At 34.0% G+C, this 22221-nt stretch overlaps 1 protein-coding gene and 1 long non-coding RNA gene across 5 annotated transcripts in view; one reads left to right on the forward strand and one right to left on the reverse strand.

Annotated features, from left to right (window-relative positions):
• Nucleotides 1–20642, forward strand: part of Bicd1 (BICD cargo adaptor 1) — a 152373-nt gene extending 131731 nt beyond the window's left edge. For all 4 annotated transcript variants that reach the window (XM_041634486.1, XM_041634495.1, XM_041634461.1 and 1 more), the window contains 2 exons: nucleotides 7210–7285; nucleotides 13233–20642. In XM_041634486.1, coding sequence (XP_041490420.1) covers nucleotides 7210–7285; nucleotides 13233–13320 — 164 coding nt within the window. In that variant the 3' untranslated portion in view covers nucleotides 13321–20642. The remainder of the gene's footprint in view (nucleotides 1–7209; nucleotides 7286–13232) is intronic.
• On the reverse strand, nucleotides 746–8262 carry LOC121435278. The gene is made up of 3 exons (XR_005972563.1): nucleotides 8069–8262; nucleotides 7764–7876; nucleotides 746–827 (listed from the first exon to the last, which is right to left on the reverse strand). It is a non-coding gene; the product is annotated as an uncharacterized LOC121435278 (long non-coding RNA).
• Nucleotides 20643–22221: the final 1579 nt, after the last annotated feature.

Raw genomic sequence — 22221 nt, forward strand, 5'->3', positions numbered from 1 at the left:
AAAGGGGTGAGATAGCCAGCTCTATGTGTTTGATTTTTTATAACATCAAATGTGGCTCACAGTTACCTCTTTTTATTAGTATTGATGTAACATTAACTCATTACTGTAAATATTTTACTGACTACAATTAGTGTTTATGTGTTTCTATCAAGTCCTATTATTTTTCCTTCTGTAATATTTCTGTCTCAAGTGTTTTCATGTTTGCCTGTTATTTCTTTTGATGTACTTGGAAGTCCTTATGACTACTTAAGTAGTGTACTTGATGTTTCTTTCTGTTAGTGCACAAATATACTATTAATAACTTTATAGATTTAGTGAGGAATAATTTAGAATTGCTGTTATTGATAAATCTTAAATTATAATTTAAAAATTATTTTCCTGATTTAAAGTCTCTTTGGTAATTAACAAAACAATTAATATTACTACATTACTTTAAGATCTTTATTAGCTAGTGTTCCCTCTTTCTTATTCCTTTTGTTAGAAACATATTTTGATGGCAGGAATGCGTGATTCATAAACTTTCTCGAATGAATCTGTCAAATATTTACAAAGTACACACAAGAAAAATTTTCACAGATCCTTTAAGGGAAATGAAGTCAGTACATTAGTAAATATTTTACATCATATTGAAAATTCCCTCTGTAAACTATTGTGGAAAAATAAGTAATTTAAGGCAGTGTCCTTTGACTAGAAGGGGATTAGACATTCTGCAAGGAAAGTTACCAACAAAGCCTCACTGGGATGAGCATTGATGGAGCGTAAAGAAGTCAGGTATTTCCTTCTAGGATGCTGAGAATGCTGTCACAAACTGGATGGCTCTGAACAGCCTGAGAAAGAAGAAATGTTTCAGGTGAACATATATAGGAGCAAAGGCTTTTGGAAATAACTTCTTTATATTATTTATTTTTTTTACCTTTCTTGTTTCACCATAGTTAGTCCCTTTACTTATTTCTTGAAGTGGAAAACCTCAGTCATGGCCAGACCTTTCTTCCCTTTGTCATGTTGTCTAATCAATGGGTTCTGGGTTACATGTTTTCACAAACATTTTTTTTTGCTTGATTTTCATAGGACTCCTGCAAGACTGTTGTTTAATGTCTCCACTTAGCGAGTAAATAAGTCTTAAAATTTGATGCTCAGAATAGTCAAATTACTTCTTTTGCCTCTTGGCTACTGATCCACAGAGCATGAAACCAAACACAGTGTCTCTAAGTATGTGGCTCTGTGCCAAAGCAAAAACAAACAAACAAAAAAACTTTAGTTTTTTATAAAAGTCACACAGAAAGTGACCAGGCATAAACTCTCTACCTTTCCACGCTTATTTCCTCACTCTAAGTAAAATTAAATCTGTCTGGATGTATTCATATTACTTGGGAGGCTGACACAGGAAAATGCCAGCTTAAGACCATCATGGGACCCTGTTTCAAAAGTTAAAATCTATTTGACTTTTTTTTATAAGGATCAGAGATCCTTGTGTGCAAGATATTTAGTTCATGTTTATGTATATAGAGCATGTTCTAAACATTTCAAGTCACTATTATGTCTCATCTTTCTTGTTTTTTTACTTTCATTTTGTGTGTTTGTTTCTTTCCTGTCAACAAAATCAGGTCCAGGTTTGCAGAAAAAAGAAAACAAAAATAGGTTGTCTCTATGCTTTGATCATTGACTGTGGAGTATCAAAAATAATTAATAACTCTATCGACTTTTATCAAGTAGCTCTCATATATCTATATCTCATATGTATTCTTGTTTTTTATACTATTATTTAATCCTCTGTTACTGAATATTGACTATCTGCTGAAATAGTCATATTATTTCGGTAGAGTGATATCTATTTGAAAATTGCAACAATATCATTCTATGATAGAAATTGTTCAGATGTATTTATTTAAGTTATTATTACAATGGTCTTAAAAATATTATGCCAGTTTAAGAAGGGCAATAGCCAAATGTCTTACCAACAGGCATGCATATTCTTTGAACCATGAACTCCTATTTCTCTTGCCTATTTTTCTATCATGTCTATTTTTGATAATATAAATTGCTATTTTTAAAACATGAAAAGAGAAGCCAGAGGTAGAGGCAGCATCTTTAATCCCAGCATTTAGGAGACTGAGACAGATGGATCATGAGTTGAGGCCTATTGGGCCACAGAGCAAGTTACTGTCTTGAAAGGAATGAGAAGAGTAGTGAAAAGAAGGGTACCTATCTTTGTTCTGCTTAAATTTTATTGCTGAAGGAAAGACACTAAAAATTCATGTGCATATACAACATAAATAAATAAGTGCCCAAAGAAAAAGAGAATGTGAAAGCAGTAAGATAAACACCTAAATGTGACAGAGAGAATGTGGAAATACAGATTTTATACAGAAGAAAGAAGCTCTTCTAATTTCAGTCCACAAACTTGAGTCTGATCTTTGGCAGATTTCAGGAAATAGACGGGTTCATCTGCTTAGTATACAGTGGTGAATGCTAAAGTCTAGTTCATTCTGAATGACTTCTGCTTGACTAAACTTCATTCTCATGCATAAAACTAGGGTAAGTGGTATAGCTGAATCTTGACAAACAACCAGCTGTTTAAAAAATTAAGGCAGATAGAGAATTAGCCATACAATCTTTTGTATTCATAATTGGTTGAAAAGAATTAAAATCACCCATCAAAATTTATGAAATCTATCTCTACCTAGCTCTGTTGCTGCCAGTATGAAATACAGATATCAAAGTCAGATTACCACATTTTTACTTGATACATAAAAATAGGATAGGGATTAGTATATTAAGTGACAGAGTTGAACACAAAAAGATTCTTTGAGTAGGAAAAGGTGAAATGCATTAGGGATAAACGTAAAACATTTAAAAGTAGGAGTTGGAGTTGTAACTCAGTGGTAGAATGCATGCTTAGCATGCACAAGGCCCTGGGTTTAAGTCCCATACGACAGATAAATTACATAAACTATTTCACTGGAATTATGAACATATGTATCCTTAATTTTATTAATAACATATATATATATACATCCATATTTCTTTGGCATTCTAAACATATATTCATAGGCGTGACTTGTTAGCACAATCTGTAAAAAAACAAAGATTGGCAAGAAATAGCAGTGGATATGGTTGCTTTAAATGTCATACAGATTTTGTTATTTTCATAGGATTTTGATAATTAAGATGAGCCAGGTAGGCTGTGCTATTTTTTCTCTTGCCATACTTGACTATATATACACCTCAGGGTTAGAAAGGTGTTTCCATACTAGACCATGTCCTCTAGAGTAGAGTGAGGGGGTTACATGAGAGAGGAGAGTGAGAAAAGTTGCACCATGTCTCATAGGAAGAGCTTGAAATATTTGGTATTGAGAACATAGATAGTTTTCACAGAAACTTGAGTGTCACTGGATTTGTTTCATGGTGCAAGAGATATATTGAAGATATATTTTTCACTAGAAGCCGGGGTGCATTAGATGTTCTACTTTGAAAACATGACATGCTATAGAAGACTGTGTGTCATTGAGACCTGCTCTGTACTTTTCACAGAGTATGTGGTAACCAAGGAAACTTCTAGAGCCTCATTCTGGCAGACAGTGTACTCACAGCTCAGATTTTACTTCTATAATCTCATATCACACCTATTGCTGTCATGTGGGCAGACGGATGAGTCAAAGCCTAGTGTCCTAACTTGTTCCACTCAGGGCACCCTCACCTATTCCATGCAGCCATCATTGGGTTTTGGGACTCCCTAAGGCACTGATTTTTAGTATACTGATGAATTTTCTAAATTGCAGTTTAAAATGTTAAAACTAGTAGAACCTTGAGAGAAAGCTATAAATCAAAACTTCTTCCTCTCTACCAGGGAAATCTGTTTTCAACCATCAAAATAAAAACAAACAAACAAGAACCAAATCTAACAGAAAATAAGAACACAAAATATTATCCCTGTTCTTGGATGCTTCATCTTCCTTTGTATTTTGATGTATTTGATTCTCTAAAAATCAGTATCTCAACTGTATGATGGTATTCTTTCACTGTATAATGCTCATGCTTTCTTGAGGTTGCTGATAGAAATTTAAGAGTAGCCAAGATCACAGTGCCTGACACATTGTAAGCAATGAGTGAGTTCCAGATGCTGTAGCTAGCATCTTCCTCCTCCTCGCCATCTCCTTACCACATTATTGTAAGTGCTCACTGAATGTGTTTGTTTTTCTCAATCAAGCAGAGATTTTATCTTCTTTGTGTTTTTGTCCCCATTGTCCAACAGTCTCCATCATAAAGTTAGTAATTTTATTACTGAATAATTGAGACTATCTTGATTAATAAATGACAACATCAGCTGTGGGTGCTCTACAAGTCACATCATTGTCATCTTTCATGCTTTAAAAATAATGAAATCCAGCTACAGTTCCCTCAAGAGTCTGTCTGGGCTAGATCATAGTCAGAGCTTGGAGATCAGGAACTGGAGCCTCAGAAGGATTTTTTTTTTCTATCTCCCAGAATACATGCTTTGCTTTGCAGAGTGTATGCTAAAATGCTGTGGTTCAGTCTGGCTTGAAGTGGGCATAATTAGAGGGGTGTGGACCCAGGGAACTCAGAGGGGAGATTTTAGAGACAGTTGAGTCAGAGAAATGTAGCTTTTAAAGTTTTATTCACATCATTACATTATGTTTGTACATTTGGAATTTGTTGTTTTTGCTCTTAAAACATGGAATATTAACAATAACCAGAGATGATGCCTATACTTATTTTTATTTACTTACTATTGTGTTTTAGACAGAATTTCATTATATAACATTGGCTGGCCTGGAACTCATTGTGTAGAACAGGCTGACCTTGAACACTGAGATCTGCTTTCCTCTGCCTCCCAAGTGCTAGGATTAAAGACATATACCACCATGCCCAGCAAAGTGACTTATTTTTAAAAGAGAATATAGGACTGGAGAGGTGGCTCAGTTGTTTCTTAATCTATTGCTCTTGGAGAGGACCTAAATTCAGTTGTACCACATGGTTTACAGTTACCTGTAACTACAGTTCCAGGGTATCTGGCACCCTCTTTGACCTGTTGCTACCAGCACTAATATGATACATATACATACATGTAGGCAAACACTCATGCACATAAAATAAAAATAAAAAATCTTTTAAAAGGAAAGAGAACATGATGTTCATTATAAATGTAAAGAGTTACCAAATCAGACAGCTTAGTAGGGGAGTGCACTGTGGTCTTGACCCTCTATTTCTAAATATTGCCAGAAAGGGTATTTTCAGTGCATGCTAAGTCATAACTGTATTGCAAAACAATTATTTCTAGTATACAGAAGATTTGAAAAAGTAAGAATTTTGATACTTTAGTTGATTCTAAGGATTGCCATTCAACAAAAGCTAAGGCTCTATTTTAGAAGTGTTTTATTTATCCCTTGCTGACAATATAAAGTGTAAAGATTACAGAATATATGTCCAGGTCATTTTCCCATCCATCATACTTACTTAATGGAGGGCAGCATGCACCTAGTTAACTTAAAAATTGAATATCTGATGGCTCAATTAAAATTCAATTAGCTATCTAAATTTGTCCAAATTATAATACAGATAAAAAAGTTTTTGGAAGAGACAAAAGGAGCAGACAGATTTTAAATATAAAAGGAATTAATTTCTAGAGACTTGAGTTTTTGTAAAAGAGAACCATTGGAGCTTGGTCAAACAACAAAAAGGGGACCCCCTCTGGTTCTGAGAGAATGGGGGAAAATCCAAGTATGATAGTCTAAATATCAGTTAATACAGATTCAGATTTCCTCATTCCTATTAATAATAAATAATTAAGCTGTAACAAAGATAATTGTGTAAAACAGACCCTTCAATAATGATACTATAGAGAACTCAAATAAAGCTTACTTTGTGTTGCTTTCTACACTGCATTAGAAAGTTTGTGTGTTTCTAATGTCTTACATAAGAACACTTTTATGAATTTTGATATTCTAAATTACCAAATTCTAATATGTTTTGTTATAACATAGAATACAGTGGTTTTAGAATAGCAAAAACTTAGATATGAGCTTTTTTTTTCCAGACAGGGTTTCTCTGTGTAACAGCTCTGGCTGACCTTGAACTTGCTCTTGTACATCAGGCTGGCCTTGAACTCACAAAGATCCACCTGTCTCTGCCTCTTTAGTGCTGGGATTAAAAGCAGGCACCATCACGCCCTACTTAGATATGAGCTTTTAAACATAAATCTCAGTAGAGTTTTAACTAATCCCTGTAAATCCAGAATTTGAGGTGACTTGGCTTTAATATTTTCTACATGTCTAAACTGTTCACCAAAGAAAATGCTTCAAGAATAATTTTGAAGTCCAACTCTCATTTTTGCTTTTTTTCAGTTTTTTTGCAAAAATATTATGCATGCATTTTCAACTAGCCTTTTGCATTATTTCTAATATTGTGAATCCAGTGCCAGAAAGCAGACTGATTTTTGATGGTTTAGATTCCTATTTTCTTGGAGTTTATGATTAACACATTAACAACTTATAACATGTAGTTAATCTAGTATGAATTATAGTATGTGGCTTTAAAGTAACAAAAACAAAACAAAGTGAGTACCATTAATAAGGTTGTTTTCCTTCATCAGTCCATGTTACTAAAATTTTCTTATATAGTGAACCACCTAAGACTTCTGCTAACAATTATTTTCAATGCAATCAAGTTTCAGAAAACCGTAAAGATAATTTTCTTGGTCAATATCCTGTTAATAAAGTATTGTTTGACTTTCTCAAAATATCTGTGAGTTTAACAATATTTCTATATGCCCTGACAGTAAAATCTGTTACCTGAATATATTCCATATTTGAACAGCAGATCTATGTGCTGATCAAGTAATCAGCATCATGTTCAAGTTCACAAGCTGAAGTTTTTTTATATTGATTGACTCTTTGACTTTAGAGGCATCAAATCATCAAGTATGAGTGAACACAGGGCATAGTACTTTTAAAATCTTACTACTAATTTTATGTCATTAGTTCTTTTCTAATATTTTATTTAATTAAGGAAAAATCTGTCTCTTCTATTGACATTAGTCAAGGAAAACCCATACCCAAAGAAAACATACTTAACCTAGATGTTTCTAAGTGCACATTCCTCACTAAATCTCAGGCAACTATTTTAGTTACTGTTGCTAACACCTGTATGTCATCTCTTTGTATACATGTCTAATTTATTAGTTTCTTGTAGATTGTCAGCAGCCTGCTGCCTCCGTACCGCCACAGTGCTCACAACTAGCTGGGAGGCAAGACTACCCAACTGTCAGGTAAATTCTCAGGTCCTTCCTTTTCCCACCAGCTGCATGTCAGCTCCCCTTCCCAAGGCCATAGCTACTTATGCATCTTTATGTTATTGCATGTTTTTTCATGAATTGACATGACTATACCCTTGTTACTTGAAGTCCATATTACCTATGAGCATGCACAGGAGTTAGTGCTATGTCATCAACCACTAGCTGGTAGAATAAAGGCTGCTTCATTTCCTCCTTGTGAGCAAATATGTGGGTTATTCCAGTACTTCATTGCCTCCAATCTCAAACCTGTAATTGTTAAGCTTTTATCTTTTTGTCCTTCAAATATACATCTCAGACAAACAAACAGTGAAAATGTATGCAATTATATATGAAAAATATCGAATGTCCATTCTAGGACACTTTATAAAAGGATTTCTATTTTCTGTCTACTTAGTCCCATTGTTAAAACTGAACTGAAAAGATAAAGAATGCTGTTTGTGATAGTACATACCTGTAACCCAAAGACTTTGTAGGCTGTGTTAAAAGGCTTAGTTTGAGATCAGCATAAGATATATATTGAATTCAATGCCAGCTTGTGATACAGAATAACACTGTCTCCAAAATCTATAAAAGAAAGGAAGGGGAAAGAGGAGAGAAAAATTCAAATCTGAATTCCAAAAAAAATATGCAGTGATTATTTTTCCTTTCTCTGAAATGAAGTGTTTCAAAGTCATGTTTGTAGACAGACACTGAACTGGAGAGTTTACTGACAATTCATATTCCAGTTTAAAGTACTCCAAGACAGTTACTAGTTACCTCTCTCCTGAGTGACTCCCCACAGCCCAGCAGCATCTCATCATAACCTCCTCATCTCCATAGTGTCCTTCATCCTCACTTCTGTTGGACTAAACTTTTGAATCAGAAGTCTATTTATTTATTTTAGAGCCTGCTTATTAATATACATAATGTATCTCGTGTTCTCCTACCAGAAGGCTTGTATGTATCAAACAAGGACCAGCCCAAACATAGGTCCATGTGTGTGTCTGAGATAAGCAGCTGTCAGTAGCAGACATGCATGGTCATACCTTAGGGTAATTGGGTAATGACCAATCCAAAGCTAGTATGTGATGTGGTTTATTGCCTAGGTAAGTGTAACATTGCCCCCACTATTGTGGATTGAACCTAGGGTCTCACATGTGCTATGCTAAGAGCTCTACCAGCCCCCAAAGTACATTGTCAAGTAGTAACTAGACAGTGTCTTCTGATTGATCTCTCTTAGAGAAGACTGATCATACATTTATCTCAGAAATGTTCCGTATTTTTTTTAGATTTATTTAGTTTATTTTATGTGTGAATGTTTTCCTTGCATGTATGTATGTGCACCACATACATGTTTGGTGTTTGGAGAGAAGATGGCATTGGGTCTCCTGGAAGTAGAGTTACAGATTGCTGTGAATCACTATGTGGGTGCTGGGTATTGAGCCCAGGTCCTCTGCAAGAATAACATGGTCTTAATTATTGAACCATCTCTCCAGCTCTTCATGATAAACAACAGTTTACTAATGTATTGATGACATTTATAACAATAGCCAATTTTGGATAATTTCAATTATGTAAGTAACTGAATATTAGTATAAATATTAGTATAAATGTTCAAGTTGATCTGAGAGGGATTCTATAGTATAGTAATTGGGAACATGAGGTCTAAGCCTATTATAGTGTACACTCTTCAAAGCAACCTCCTTTATTTGGGGCTCCAGGGTAGTGTCGACACAGTACAGATGCTCCATAAATGTTGACTACATGAGTGAGTGGATGAGCTTCAGAGTCAAACTTTTGGCTTGTAATCCTATCTCTTACAAGCCTGCATGTATAATTTGAAAAGCTGTTTCTGTTGCTATATATTTTCTTTACTTATGAGGTAAGGATGAAAACAGACATTGGGAAAAGTCAGTGATAAAGGGCCTGGCATGTCTGTCCAGTCTGCTGTTAGAATTCACACTTCTGTACACTACCATCCCTGACCAAAATCTTATTTGTTTTGTGACCAATTCAGTTAGCTTGAGAAGAGTTGGAATATTATTGCTTTAATAATTTCTATGAGACAGGAATGCAAATATATTCATTCTCTTCTGAGGTTACTGAATGTTGGTGCTTCTTGTCTGTGGGGGTGATTTATGGAAAGAAAAGCAACGTAGTGAGTTGCAGACGTTCCTAGTTTCTATTCAAATAGATGTAGCATGTCTAGAACAGACTTCTCTTCCTCACTATAGTACACACAGAGAAATGATTACTATATAGAGATTTGGAAGGATACCCCCCGCCCCTTCAGAGTGACTTCTGCTACAAGAGGATATGAGTCAGTCCCACACTGCCATCTTACTCTTTCTGGGCAGAAAAGGCGACACACAACCAACATTAGAACTCATACTGAGTTCTTCGTGTTTGTTAGTTTGATTCCCCACAGGTTAAGCAGTTATTATACTCTTCTAAATGGGAAAAATCAGGGTTAGTCAGACAGAACAACTGAGCCAAGTGATTTAACATCCATCCCTGTCCACCATGGAACATAGCTGCACCTCAGATAAGGAATCAGTCATATTCCTGTAGTTGACAGAACAAAGAAAGCTTGTTTAAGTCACCTATGCTGGCTCAGTTTCTGTGAATTGAAAAGTGGATATTCAGTGAAACATGGGAAAAATTTCTAAGGAATGTTGAGTGATTTCTAATCAGGTATTCTCTTTGTTTCTCAATTTGAAAAACAAAATTTTATTTTTTACTTCTCTCCAGTTTATGTGTATATATATACTCATATAACTGTAACCTTTTTTTAAGTTCTGGGGGGCCAAATTCAGGGCTGGGCACATGTTCTGCTCATGTAACATTTAAGGTATATGATTTCTTTATGATTTCTTTTTTAATTTTTATGATTTCTTAATAAAGTGTTCTTACACTGAAAATGTAGAACTTTTCCATATATAGTTTCTTTGTTTTGTTTTGAGAAATAGTCTTGCTATGTTGTCTAGGTTTATCCTGAATTCCATGAACTCCTGGGCTTCAAGTGATCCTCTTGTCCCAGCTTCCCAAAAAGCTTTAATTGCAGGTTTATGCCACCATGCCCAACATCTATATACTTTGTGTTTTGGTATTAATTAAAGTTTTTATTTGGAGTCTCATCCACAATCTATATAAGTCATGAAAATGGAAAACACCTCAAAATAATATTTAAATATAAGGTAAGAACACAGTATGTTATGTTTCAATAAATATAATTCAATTTTTGAACTATTTGCAGGCTGATTCTATTCTAAGTTATTAAAAATGATATCTGTAATGATGCAATGGGGAATGATGTTATAGCCTTGGACATAATATTTAAATATATAAAAATGTGCAATATTTATCATGTCTTCACATCTACTAAGTTGTGTTTACCTTGAAAAAATGAAGAAAAATAATAACCTTTTTGAATATATGCCAAACTTCCTGAAGATATGTCCAATTTAATACCTTAAAAGTCTTAATAATGAGTTGTTGGGCTTTCTGTTACCATGTTCTTCCAGTGAAAACTTATTTATGGTAAAGGTTGAATAACAAGTAGTCTTCTAAAGATATTTAGCCATCAAAATGGAAACTGAATTCATGGTATTCCCTAAGTAATAATATGTCAAATGTTTATGTTAAAATATTTTAACTTTTCATTTAATAATGTTTTCTATAGGTTAGTATATATATATATATATATATATATATATGTTAGTAACACATGATGCTACTATGTTTTATGCAAGCTTAAAATACTGATACTAGCTTTCACTTTATAATAAATTTGAAATAGGAATAAAGTCATCATGAATGACACATCAAGATGTTGGGCCAACTGAACTATCACCCCTGCTTGGGCTCTGTTTTCCTTTGCTAGCCATGCAAAAACATTCTAGGAAGAAGAGTACTGTATCCTACAAGGTCTTCCTACATAACATGATTACCATAATACTACTTGCTATAACTTATGCTGTACTTCAAGGTTAATTTCATAGAAAGAAATTATTTCTAACTTACAAAAGACCACAAGGTCTGAGGAAAGTCTCTGATTTATTTTTAATCTGTTATTTCCTTAACCATTGACTACTGGGAAGCTTAAGGATAACCTTACCCAGCATTGACTTTTTTCCTTATATCATTAACTGATTAACCATACACTACCTTCTTGGATCTTGTTCCACCATTTTGTATTTGCTGCATTTGATACACATGGGCTAGAGCTTTGGCTTAATCATAGACTGTTTTCCTAAACTGTATGAGGTCTTGTGTTCCTTCCCAAGCATCATCAAAAAGAAAAAAAAATAGGAAAAATTGTAGTGGTATATTATTTGTATTTTTGATAAATAAATTTTGCCTGAAGACCAGAGGCAAAGCTAAAGCCACTAGAGGTCAGGCAATGGTGACCTGCACCTTTAATCCCAGGATTTGGGAGACAGTCAGATGGATCTCTGTGAGTTCAAGGTCACCCTGGGCTACACAAGATCACTGCAGAAACAAATCCAGGTGGTGGTGGCCTACTCCTTTAATCCCAGTATTAGGGAGTCATACACCCTTAATTCCAGCACTAAAAGGAATATCAAATGAGAGAGAGAGAGAGAGGCTTTGTCTCTTTCGTCTGTGGTCACCCAGCCTTGGTAGGGGTAAGATTTTTCTAGTGGTTGGCTGCTTTGTTTTTCTGGTTTTCGCTTTGAACCCCAATTTCAGTCTCTGGATTTTTATTATTTGTGCTATACAAACTGATTTGTACCATTGGTCATCATAATCAGTATAGGACATCAGTTTCCTTTTAAACTAAATTTACATTGGTTCAAAGAGTTCAGGAAGGAAGTAACTTCTCACTAAATGTTTCCTAATTATGATTTTATATGAATGTTCAACAGATCATCTGATTGACAATTTCAATATCAAAGCTTCAAAATATTTGTTTAATCCAATTTTAATTAATCCATCAATAATATTGTTTTAAAAATTATTTAATCAAATAAATAATAAACTTTGGATAATTATGACCAACACTCCCAATAGAAATGAGTTATGATACTAAAATTCATAATATATGGGGAAGTAGAACTTGTTTTCTAATTTTAAAAAATCCCCATGGTGCCCTCTCTCTGTTGATAGTTACATTTTAAAAAATATCCACCCAAATGTATTTTGTAGTTTTACCCTTGGGAACCTAATGGTTTTACTACTTTATTCTTCAAGATTATTCAACAAGACATTAAGGAGTCTGAGATCAGGTTCATTACAGCTGGAGGCTCTCAGAGATGGCTTGTCGGTTGAAGACCCCATCGTTCACTTAACAAATGTAAAATGTCATAAAAGTCATCAGGTTTTTTTTTCAGACCACCAAACCAAAGTTGAAGAACCCTAAGAACAACTTAAGCTTCACAATCAAATTGATTGTCTTTTGGAGTCTCTATAGTTAACTCTAGATACTTATAAATGTTAGTATTTAGTATCTTTGTCCTTTGGCTAGCACCATCTGAACCACAGAAAGCACATTGCAAATACAGACTCCAGAGTCCGTTACTGGCCCTGGCCCTACTAACTCAGTGTCTCCTTTACCAAGATCTTTGGGTGACTTGTACCTATAATAAAGTTAGAAAGGGACTGATCTAGTGACACTTTATTGCCACCTAGAGATCTTGTAGTTGGAGACTGTGCAAAAATTGAATACGTGAGTTGGGGGACAAGTTCATGTATCAGTTTCTAAAGTTTCTCTTTACATTTTTACTTTTCTCTCTTTTCTTTTTTTTCATGCTTTGCTTTAAAACATGAATTTTTCTTGGCATGCTTTGAATTTAAACAATTTTCTTCACAAAATTTTTGTTCATGTGTTTAAATATATAGTGCAGTAATTTGTCTGACCACCATAGTACATGTGGTTGTTTACCAGTATGTTTTTGCTAACTGCCTTTTTTCTCATTTTCAGTCTGGACATTGCCCTCCCTGAGGAGCAGCCACATTCCAGCTCACAGTGTGCTCCTCTCCATTGTCTCACCAAGCCTCCTTATCCCTAGTCTTCATCTCTCATGGATGAGTATCTGGGCTGAAGGTTTTATAGCCACACTGAGGACTCTGCCCGCGATCTAGCAGGTGTCTTCTGGGAGATTAGATGTACATATGTATTACAATCCATCATTTTTGAAGAGGAGAGAGAGTTCAGAAGAATAAAATGATGCATTGAACCTCATGTGATTAAACAGTTTATGACTTCTCTGAGTCATAGATGACCTGCAATCAAATGGCAACAGTTCTCTTGAAATTTGTAAGAAATATGTATCTCAGCTGACTTTACCTCCATAGCATAAAAGAGATCCAAGATAGTGTAAAATAAATATATTGTAAAAACCATCTTTCCCTATCTTTCAGAGTTGGCCATAGAAGTTGATTTCAATATTTTTCATTGATACTTATAATTTGCTATATGGTTTTGTTTATAAAGATAATTTTTGTAAGCAGAATTCCTTTGTTTTTAAATAATCATAGTTCGCTTGGTTTAATTTAGTTTAAAATCTGGAACTGGCAAGATTACGATCCTTCTTGCAAAGAATTACAAATGAGGTGCATTAGAATGTTGACAATAACTGTTTTGCTGCTACATGAATATTAGAAAATAACATGTAGTTATTTTCTAATTCATACTCCATTAATGGCTTTTTTAAAACTAGAGTTCTTCACTGGACATTTATTAACAAAATCTACAGAAAGAGGCAAAGATATGATTCATTGGTTTAATCAAGTTTTGTTGGTATCTTTAATTTTTGAAAATTGTAGTTGAGTAGATATATTGGTGCTACTCCTGTGTGATTGTGTGTATGTATGTGTATATGGTCATGTTAAAGAAGGGCAAATTGCTTGGAGGAAAGAAACGGTGTGTTTATTTAATAACCACAAACTTTTTAAACTTTTTCCAAATTTAGGGTCTTACTGTGGGTTTCCCACTAAAAGGGATAACAAAAAATGAAAAAATATATACATAAATAGCTGTAAGGTAGCCTTTAGTTGTTAATTTATGCAGAAAGTATATGTTTTTGTTATTTGTTTCTTTCACAATGAATCTTTTTTGCCAAAAAAATATAATGAACCTTAGCTTATTGTCTACTTTTGACAAATACTCAGGTGCCTACAGTCATATTATATTGAGATAAGACATGTTCCTATTTAATTTACAGATTCTGCTAAGTAACTTTTATGACTTTATTTAATGCAATAGAATTTCATAGAAAAATTTAATTTTGCATTATTGAGAAAACAAGGATAACAGCTAATTGAGCTGTAAGGTCTAACTTGGATTCCTCAGTTTTCAAGTGCTGCCCACATAATTGCGCCTAACCCTGACTCCTTGTCCTGTCAGGTAGCCTTAACTTACACAAAACCATAAAGGTTTTACTTTTTCATGTAACAATATCTCTAACTTCTCTTCAAAACAAAACTGGTCCTCACTGTCAGAAAAATGATGACTAGCGCTGTAGGAAGACAACAGAGATTTCAGAGCTGCCCAGCTTGTGGAGCTGAAGGGGTGGCACATTTGTGAAGGGCTCCAAAGGTCAGCAGTCAGCCACAAGTTTCTTATATTCCTGTTGAGTAGCAGTCATGGTTACCAAAGCAACCCAACAATTTTATATTCCTTATCTAAATGATGTTTTCATGTCATTTCTTATGCAACTTGGAGTAATAGTTGAAAAAGTTGCAAAAATAAGGATGCAGGTTAAAGTATACTGACACACAACAAAGATCCTGATGGAAGTCCTACCCAGTCAGATCCCCACATAGTTGCTCCTGCCTATGTTGCTTTGTTGTTCCAGCACATTCTCCTCATTTACTGGTGTTAAATCTGCCTGGTGCCAATATTAGTGAGACAGTATGGATTTTCATTAGAGTTCAGTTAAAGACAACTTCCTCTGTTTTTTTCTTTTTCTTGTTACCCTTCCCTAAGCATGAGTGGTAATCCAAGATGTGTCATAGTTGCTAAGTTGACTTTGACCTGAGGGATAACATACCTTTTAAATAAATACCCCAGAATAAGTTCTGTCTTTGAGTTGGGAACCCAACAATGGATCTCTTCTCTGTGTAACCACTGTTGACTTAGCTGCACTGTATTTGTGTACAAAGTTGATTTCTTCCAATATGAAATTTATCAATAAGTCTTTTATAAACTAGGTTTATTTTAGTTGTTTATTTTAATAAAGTAGGAAATGTATGTTTTGAAATATTAATTCTATAAAATATTGTTTTTAGCAGAACTTTGCCTAGAAGATATAGAAACTTTGAAATGAATTTCTTCAGCACAAAAGTAGTGGTAATGTCTAAGCAGTAAGAGACTAACGTTTATTTATGTTTTACAACATCATTTAATATAGTTTAAACTGAGCCATATTTATTTATTTACAGACCTTTTTAATGAATAAATGCATAGTACTGATAAAAATAAATACCTGTAAAGATACTAGGATGTCAAAAGAAAGTGAAAATTTGATGAAACAAAAATCATGAGTCTCGGTAGGAATAACTGAAGGTGCATTTGATATTAAAATAAAAACTTCCGAAACACTACAAATGCTAATTGTTGTAAACATGTCAAAAAAGATCAAGATTAGTTAGCAAAGTAACCAACTACTGTAAAAATTTTCATTACATTTCTCTCTCTCTCTCTCTCTCTCTCTCTCTCTCTCTCTCTCTCTCTGTGTGTGTATGTTTGCATAAGCATGCATGTACACACATGCATGTCTACAGCACGGGTGAGAAAGTTAGAGGAAAACCTGCAGGAGTTGCTTCTCTCCCACCTATGTGGATCCCAAGGATTGAACTCAGATTATCAGGCCTAGTGGAAAGCAGCTTTATCTGCTGAGCCATCTTACTGGTCTCCACATTTTTTTTTAAATGAAAGCACAATTACAAAATTGAATAGAAGAATTAGTGCAGAAATGGTTTCCCACTGAGGATTTTTCATTAACACATAAGAGTAAAATATAAAGAAGCAATAAATTGTGTTTGGCCTAAGTGCTTAGCAGCATAAAAAACTTTGGATGCATAAATTTTTTAAATATCTAATTCTGGATTAAAAATAGGAGGAGGAAAAAGGAATTTTGAAAACTTCCAGAAAATATGAATTTAGTAAGGAATGAAAAAAATATTTATTTGGAAGTTCTACTTTATATATACCTAAAGAAGAGGAGGTACAATAATGAGGTCCAACAAAAAGAACTTAACAAGTGTCAGAGAGCAGCTAAGATCCCATAAGACTAAATGTGAAGGGTTGGTAGTACCTGTAGGAAAGAGATTTTTAATGGTAGAAAATTAATAATTGGATTATAAGGATTTGTTTTTAAAAATGGGATGTTTCTGGTAGTATTGTAAGTAGATGATTTACAATAACATATTATTATAGGAACCCACAATTCTATGATTTTTTGTTTTAAAATCTAAAATATATTTAATTTTTATTGATTGGTCATGAAATATTTTTACTTTTGGACTAGGATAGAAATCTTAATTTTCTAAGGTTTTTCTTTTTTAAAGGAGTTCTTCAAAATTGTCTGGAATATAGCAACTTCAGTTTAGAAAATTTCATTGTCAGAGTCTTAAAAATCAAATATCCTCAAGAAAATTTCCTAAGTAGAAGGTATGCAATCAGTTAGGTTAGAGGAGACAAAATTTCTGTCTTTAACATTTGCTTTATCTATGCTGTATAACATGTTCTTGTACAGATAAGTCCTTCTCTATTAAATAAGCATGAACAATTGGTTATTAAACTAAGATATGGGCATTCCCTTATACACTATATTGAATAAAATCCTCCTCAATAACCAAGCACAGATTACAAATAATGGTATGAATAAATCAAATATATTTTCTACTATGATAAATGTCAAGTTTTATTATATTAGTCAATCAAAAGATTGAACCTTTCTTATGAAGAAATCGGTGAGCAGGAATAGGGTGTGGCTCAGCAATGGGGTGTTTGCTGGACCTGTGTGAGACCCTGGGTAGCATCCACTGCACTGCAAAATGTTTCCCCACATAGAATGCCGTTCATTCCATTTAAGAATGTCACAAATGAATTGATACTGTACATATAACTAAATTTGTAAAGTTTACAGTGTTTAAAAGTTTTCTTGATTTAAATTAAATCAGATTGATTTAAAATAATCTTTGCACAAAGGCTGCAAAAATAATGTTTTCAAATAAAGCAGAAAGCTGCTGAACTGAAGTCATGCTAGTCAGTATGGTGCAAATGTTGAGAAATAAGTATGTACTTCAAAATCAGTGTCTAGCTCCTGACTGACCATTTCTGTTATCTGTAATAATAACAACCCAAAATGGGTTGTCTGAAATTAAATTCATCTTTATGTAAATGGAATTTAGCTACCACAGTCCCTGATACATTGTAGCATGGTTCTTTTATTTAAACACCTGAAAGACTTCAACTGAGACACCTCTATCGTCTTGTTACTCAAGGTACAAATTAATGAGATAATTTGTATTAAAATATGCTCTTTGATTTAGGATTTTTTTCAGAAATGACAATTTATGAGTAAGCAGAAGCAATTAACCTCTGTTATTGTAAGACAAAAGTATAAGATGTTTGCATGAAATATTTCACATCATGTAAGCTTTCCCATATTCATAACATGTATTCTACATAGAAACCTTTCTTGTCTTGTGATCTCTTCATTAGGAATGCAAGGAGTCTGTTACATGTACTGGGTCTCTTTTCCATACTGAAATGCATGGCTTTATTCCTCAAGTATATTTTTATATCTCTCAGCTGGAGTTGTTTTAAGAATCTGCCACATCTGAACTGAAGCTTAAATGACCCACTAAACCAGATAATTTCTGAGATTGGAATTTAATTGCTCTACAACATTTGCTGGGAATTTATTTTTATTCTAGCTATATTTCATAATCAGCCTATGCTCATAACTCTGAGAGCACTGAGAAGTAAATTTGATGCTTCTTAGTGTGAATATATGCTTTTCATTTAAAAACTCATTTTAAATATCAGAAAGGTATGAAGTTAAGGGAAATGACACCGTGTTGATAAATCTTTTTCTTGTAATGGAGAAACAGAAGGAATCATTGGGGCACTGGTGGCACACATTTTTAATCCCAGCACTCGGGAAGCAGAGGCAGACAGATCTCTGAGTTCGGGGACAGCCTGGTCTACAGAAGGAATCATTGGGTTCATAACTATTATTGTGTAGTAAATTGGAGGAAATATTTTTTAATGTTATTGCCACAGAACTTTTAAGCTCAATGGTTTGACTGTTAGAGTCAATCAAACAAGTTTTTAAAAATGTTTTATGACATTTTTGTAATGTAACCCATTGTTTTTATTTGCATGGCTGTGCATATACGAAGACATGATTCTGATGCTGTGTTTCTTTCCCATTTAAATTTGTGTTGTGTGTGATCAAACCTGATTTCTACACTGTATGATTATTCTTGTAATGATTCATTTATTCCTACCTTTATTATTTTGCTTTGGGGGCATAAATGATGTGAAGTGTTTCTATCTAGTAATAATAATACCTTGTGAAAACATGACTGAAACACTAATTTAAGAAATGCCTTTCTTGCTAATTATTTAAAAATCCAAACATTAGAAACATTATCAAAGACACATGCATTTTTTTTAAGTTTAAGAGGTTCTTATGAATTTATTGTTTAATGATCTTTTTACTTTTTTATGGTAGATAATCCCAAGTGAATTTCACAAGGGAGAATATGTATGGCATATCCTTGTTTCTACGATCTGATCATGCACTCGGTAGTTGTGACAGGCACTCCATTGCTAAAGAAATAACAGAATACTAAAACTATTATCTTGGTTTATCTTACCTACTGACCATATTGTAATGCAAAACTTTTTCCAGTAAATAAACTGATAATCTTTTATTCATTTCATCATTGCTGAATTTTTATTAATTTAGAATGTTTCTGTATGCCATTTTTAGTTATATTTACAACAAATAAAAAGTATAGGAACCTCTATATGATATATATTTTTATCCACAATAAGACCTTAAGTTAAAAATGGAATGGTTTGCCTTAACATTTCTGCATACGCCTGTTAAATGATGTGTATAATCAACTTTCTTTTCCCCTTTTCCTACTCATAATATTTCCTTAAAGGGTATTTTGGCAGACAGATGCACTTAGCTGAATTCAATAAAAATGTTTTGATTAAGGAAACACTGTTTTAATGAAAGGAGAATGAAGCTTTTTATTTAGAGGTAATCCTTTTTTCTTTTACACAAGAAAGAGTTCAGTCATCAAATTAGAGGGAGTTCACTTTATTTGGTATGATAGAAATGATAGAGAACCAGTTGCTCTGGGAATCATCTGTTTTGATTCTGTTTTAATTTACAGTGGTTCAGGGGAAAAACAGTCAAGCATGGGTTTATGTGAGGGTGCTAATAGATAAAAATGAAATCCTTCATATAATTGATCAAATTTATGGGCCCAGCTAAGGTTTCCTCTTCACTTTTTGAAAATAAAACATAAAAATAAAATGTCTTTAAAAGTCTCTTCCTCTTCTAAAAACTACTGTTTTTGCTTTTGTTTTCGTAGGTTGAACCTACAAGTATATTTGATACTTGGCCTTTTCTTATGTAGTAATAACAATAGTTTGTTACATTCCTAAATGTAAATAATTGGACCACCATCCATAAACAACAATAAAGTCTCTTTTAGTCTAGGTAGACTGACACATCCCTGTCACAGTTATTGGAGAGGTGGAGGCAGAAGGAGCAGAAGATCACTTGAGCTCATGACTTTAATGCCAGGAAGACCATGTCCTCAAGAAGAAAAAGAAAAAGTCTTTTTTTTAACCTCTGCATTTTCAGACAACTTGTAAGATGGAGTATCCCTGGAATCCCAAAATGCTTAGAAAAGCCCAAAATGTATTGGAACTTGGATACACTTTTCTTAATATTTGGTGCTACACATGTACAGTGATTATCATTGCAGGGATTATCATCTAAGAAATGGGTCCTTTGTCTCTATGATCTCCAGCTTTTCTTACAGGACTAAGAGATGCTCATGTCCCATTGTTATAATCATCAGACACTAAAAATTTAAGTTAATGAGTAGTTATTCTTATACCTTCCTGGTGAGTCAAAATATTAGATCTCTAACATATTATAATTTGCCTTCATGTGTGCATGAATTCCTCTGATAGAATTTCTTCTTAAACAGTATATGGATCAGTCATACTTGAATGGCTAACAGAACCTCAGATATTTTATTCACAATATAACTGTCGAAGAAGATAAATCTCACTGGCAGAAGTTTAAGTATCAAAAATAAATATGATGTGTAATATAACTAAATTGTAGAGGACAATATAAAAATAAAATAAATCAATCATGATAACAGTGTGTTGTAATAAAAGTAGCAACAAAAATGCTTAATTCTCTTTAATAGCCATGTTTGTAGGGCATACAAGAAGGATACTTTTAAAACCTCACTTCTGTTAGTATAAAAGTCAGTTGGGAGTGACTTATAAAACAGAAGCTTGAGCCGGGCGGTGGTGGTGCATGCCTTTAATCCCAGCACTTGGGAGGCAGAGGCAGGTGGATCTCTGTGAGTTCGAGACCAGCCTGGTCTACAAGAGCTAGTTCCAGGACAGGCTCCAAAACCAGAGAAACCCTATCTTGAAAAACCAAAAAAAAAAAAAAAAAAAAAAAAAAAACCCCAAAAACAGAAGCCTGTTTCACATCCCACAACAGTACTGTCAGTATAACATGGGAAAGCAAGTATGAAAGGAAAATGTAGAATTTCTTGTTCGAAGATTAAGAGTTCTGGGCAGTGGGTGGCACATGCTTTTAATCTCAGCACTGGGGAGGCAGAGGGAGGAATATTTCTTGAGTTCAAGGCCAGCCTGGTCTTCAAATTGAGCTCCAGGACAGGCTCCAAAGCTACACAGAGAAACCCTGTCTCAAAAAAAAACCAAAAAAGGGGGGGTATATTGAAAGTTTCATGAAAAAAAAAAAGGTTTCAGGGCAATGACATCAGGTAATTAGAGCAAGCACAAAGTCCTAATGAATTCAGAATGTTGTGTGGCAGAGTCCACAGCCAAAATACTGATTTGGAAATGCAACACTGAGTTTCAATTTCTGTGGCTGAATAAAATATTCTAGAGAAAATGTAATGGAAGCACATCAAGCACTAGGTCTCATGTAAAGTCCCTGAGCCCCAGCCTACTTATGACAAAAAAAAAGTTTAAGATACGTTCTTATAATGCTTCATTTTTCCATACAACTGTAACATTTCAACTCAGAAATTTATAAATTCTGATACATGTACCATAGTATGTTGAAATTATAGAAAATTCTGAAGGATAATAGAAATCTTCAGAGGCAGTACATATCTTAATAACTGCTGCTATTTTTGTATTGAATTCTTAATATATCTCCCCCCACACTTTTTTGGTTTTTCGAGACAGGGTTTCTCTGTGTAGCTTTGGAGCCTGCCCTGGAGCTCACAAAATGTGACTTTTTCATTTTTGCTGGTTATTAGTGTTTATTAGTATCACAGGAAATTTTACTTAAACTATTAACTGAAGATAGATGAGTTTATACTTCAAAGTCACAAAGAGAAGGAAAAAAAAACATTTACACTGAGTGTGCTGTAATCTAATATATGGCAAATAAGGGGGAAATTTTAAAAAAGATGTAAATGAATAAAGGCCCAGAGACTTTTTGGGAGGTCAACCTGAAGGTCAGAAAAACAAAACAGCCAGCCACTGGCTCTTACCACTACCTCAGTTCAAAATGGTAATTCTACCTCCAGGATTCCTCTGAATGACATTATCTGAGAGCTGTTTCTTTCCATCTTATATTCCTCTCTAACGTTGGGATTAAAGGCGTGCACCACTACTGCCTGGTTGCTATCTATCTAGTGTAGCTACTGGA

Source organism: Microtus oregoni, unplaced genomic scaffold (assembly GCF_018167655.1).
Source record: "Microtus oregoni isolate MIOR12 unplaced genomic scaffold, Mior012 000002F_ref0000024, whole genome shotgun sequence".
Taxonomy (NCBI): Eukaryota; Metazoa; Chordata; class Mammalia; order Rodentia; family Cricetidae; genus Microtus; species Microtus oregoni.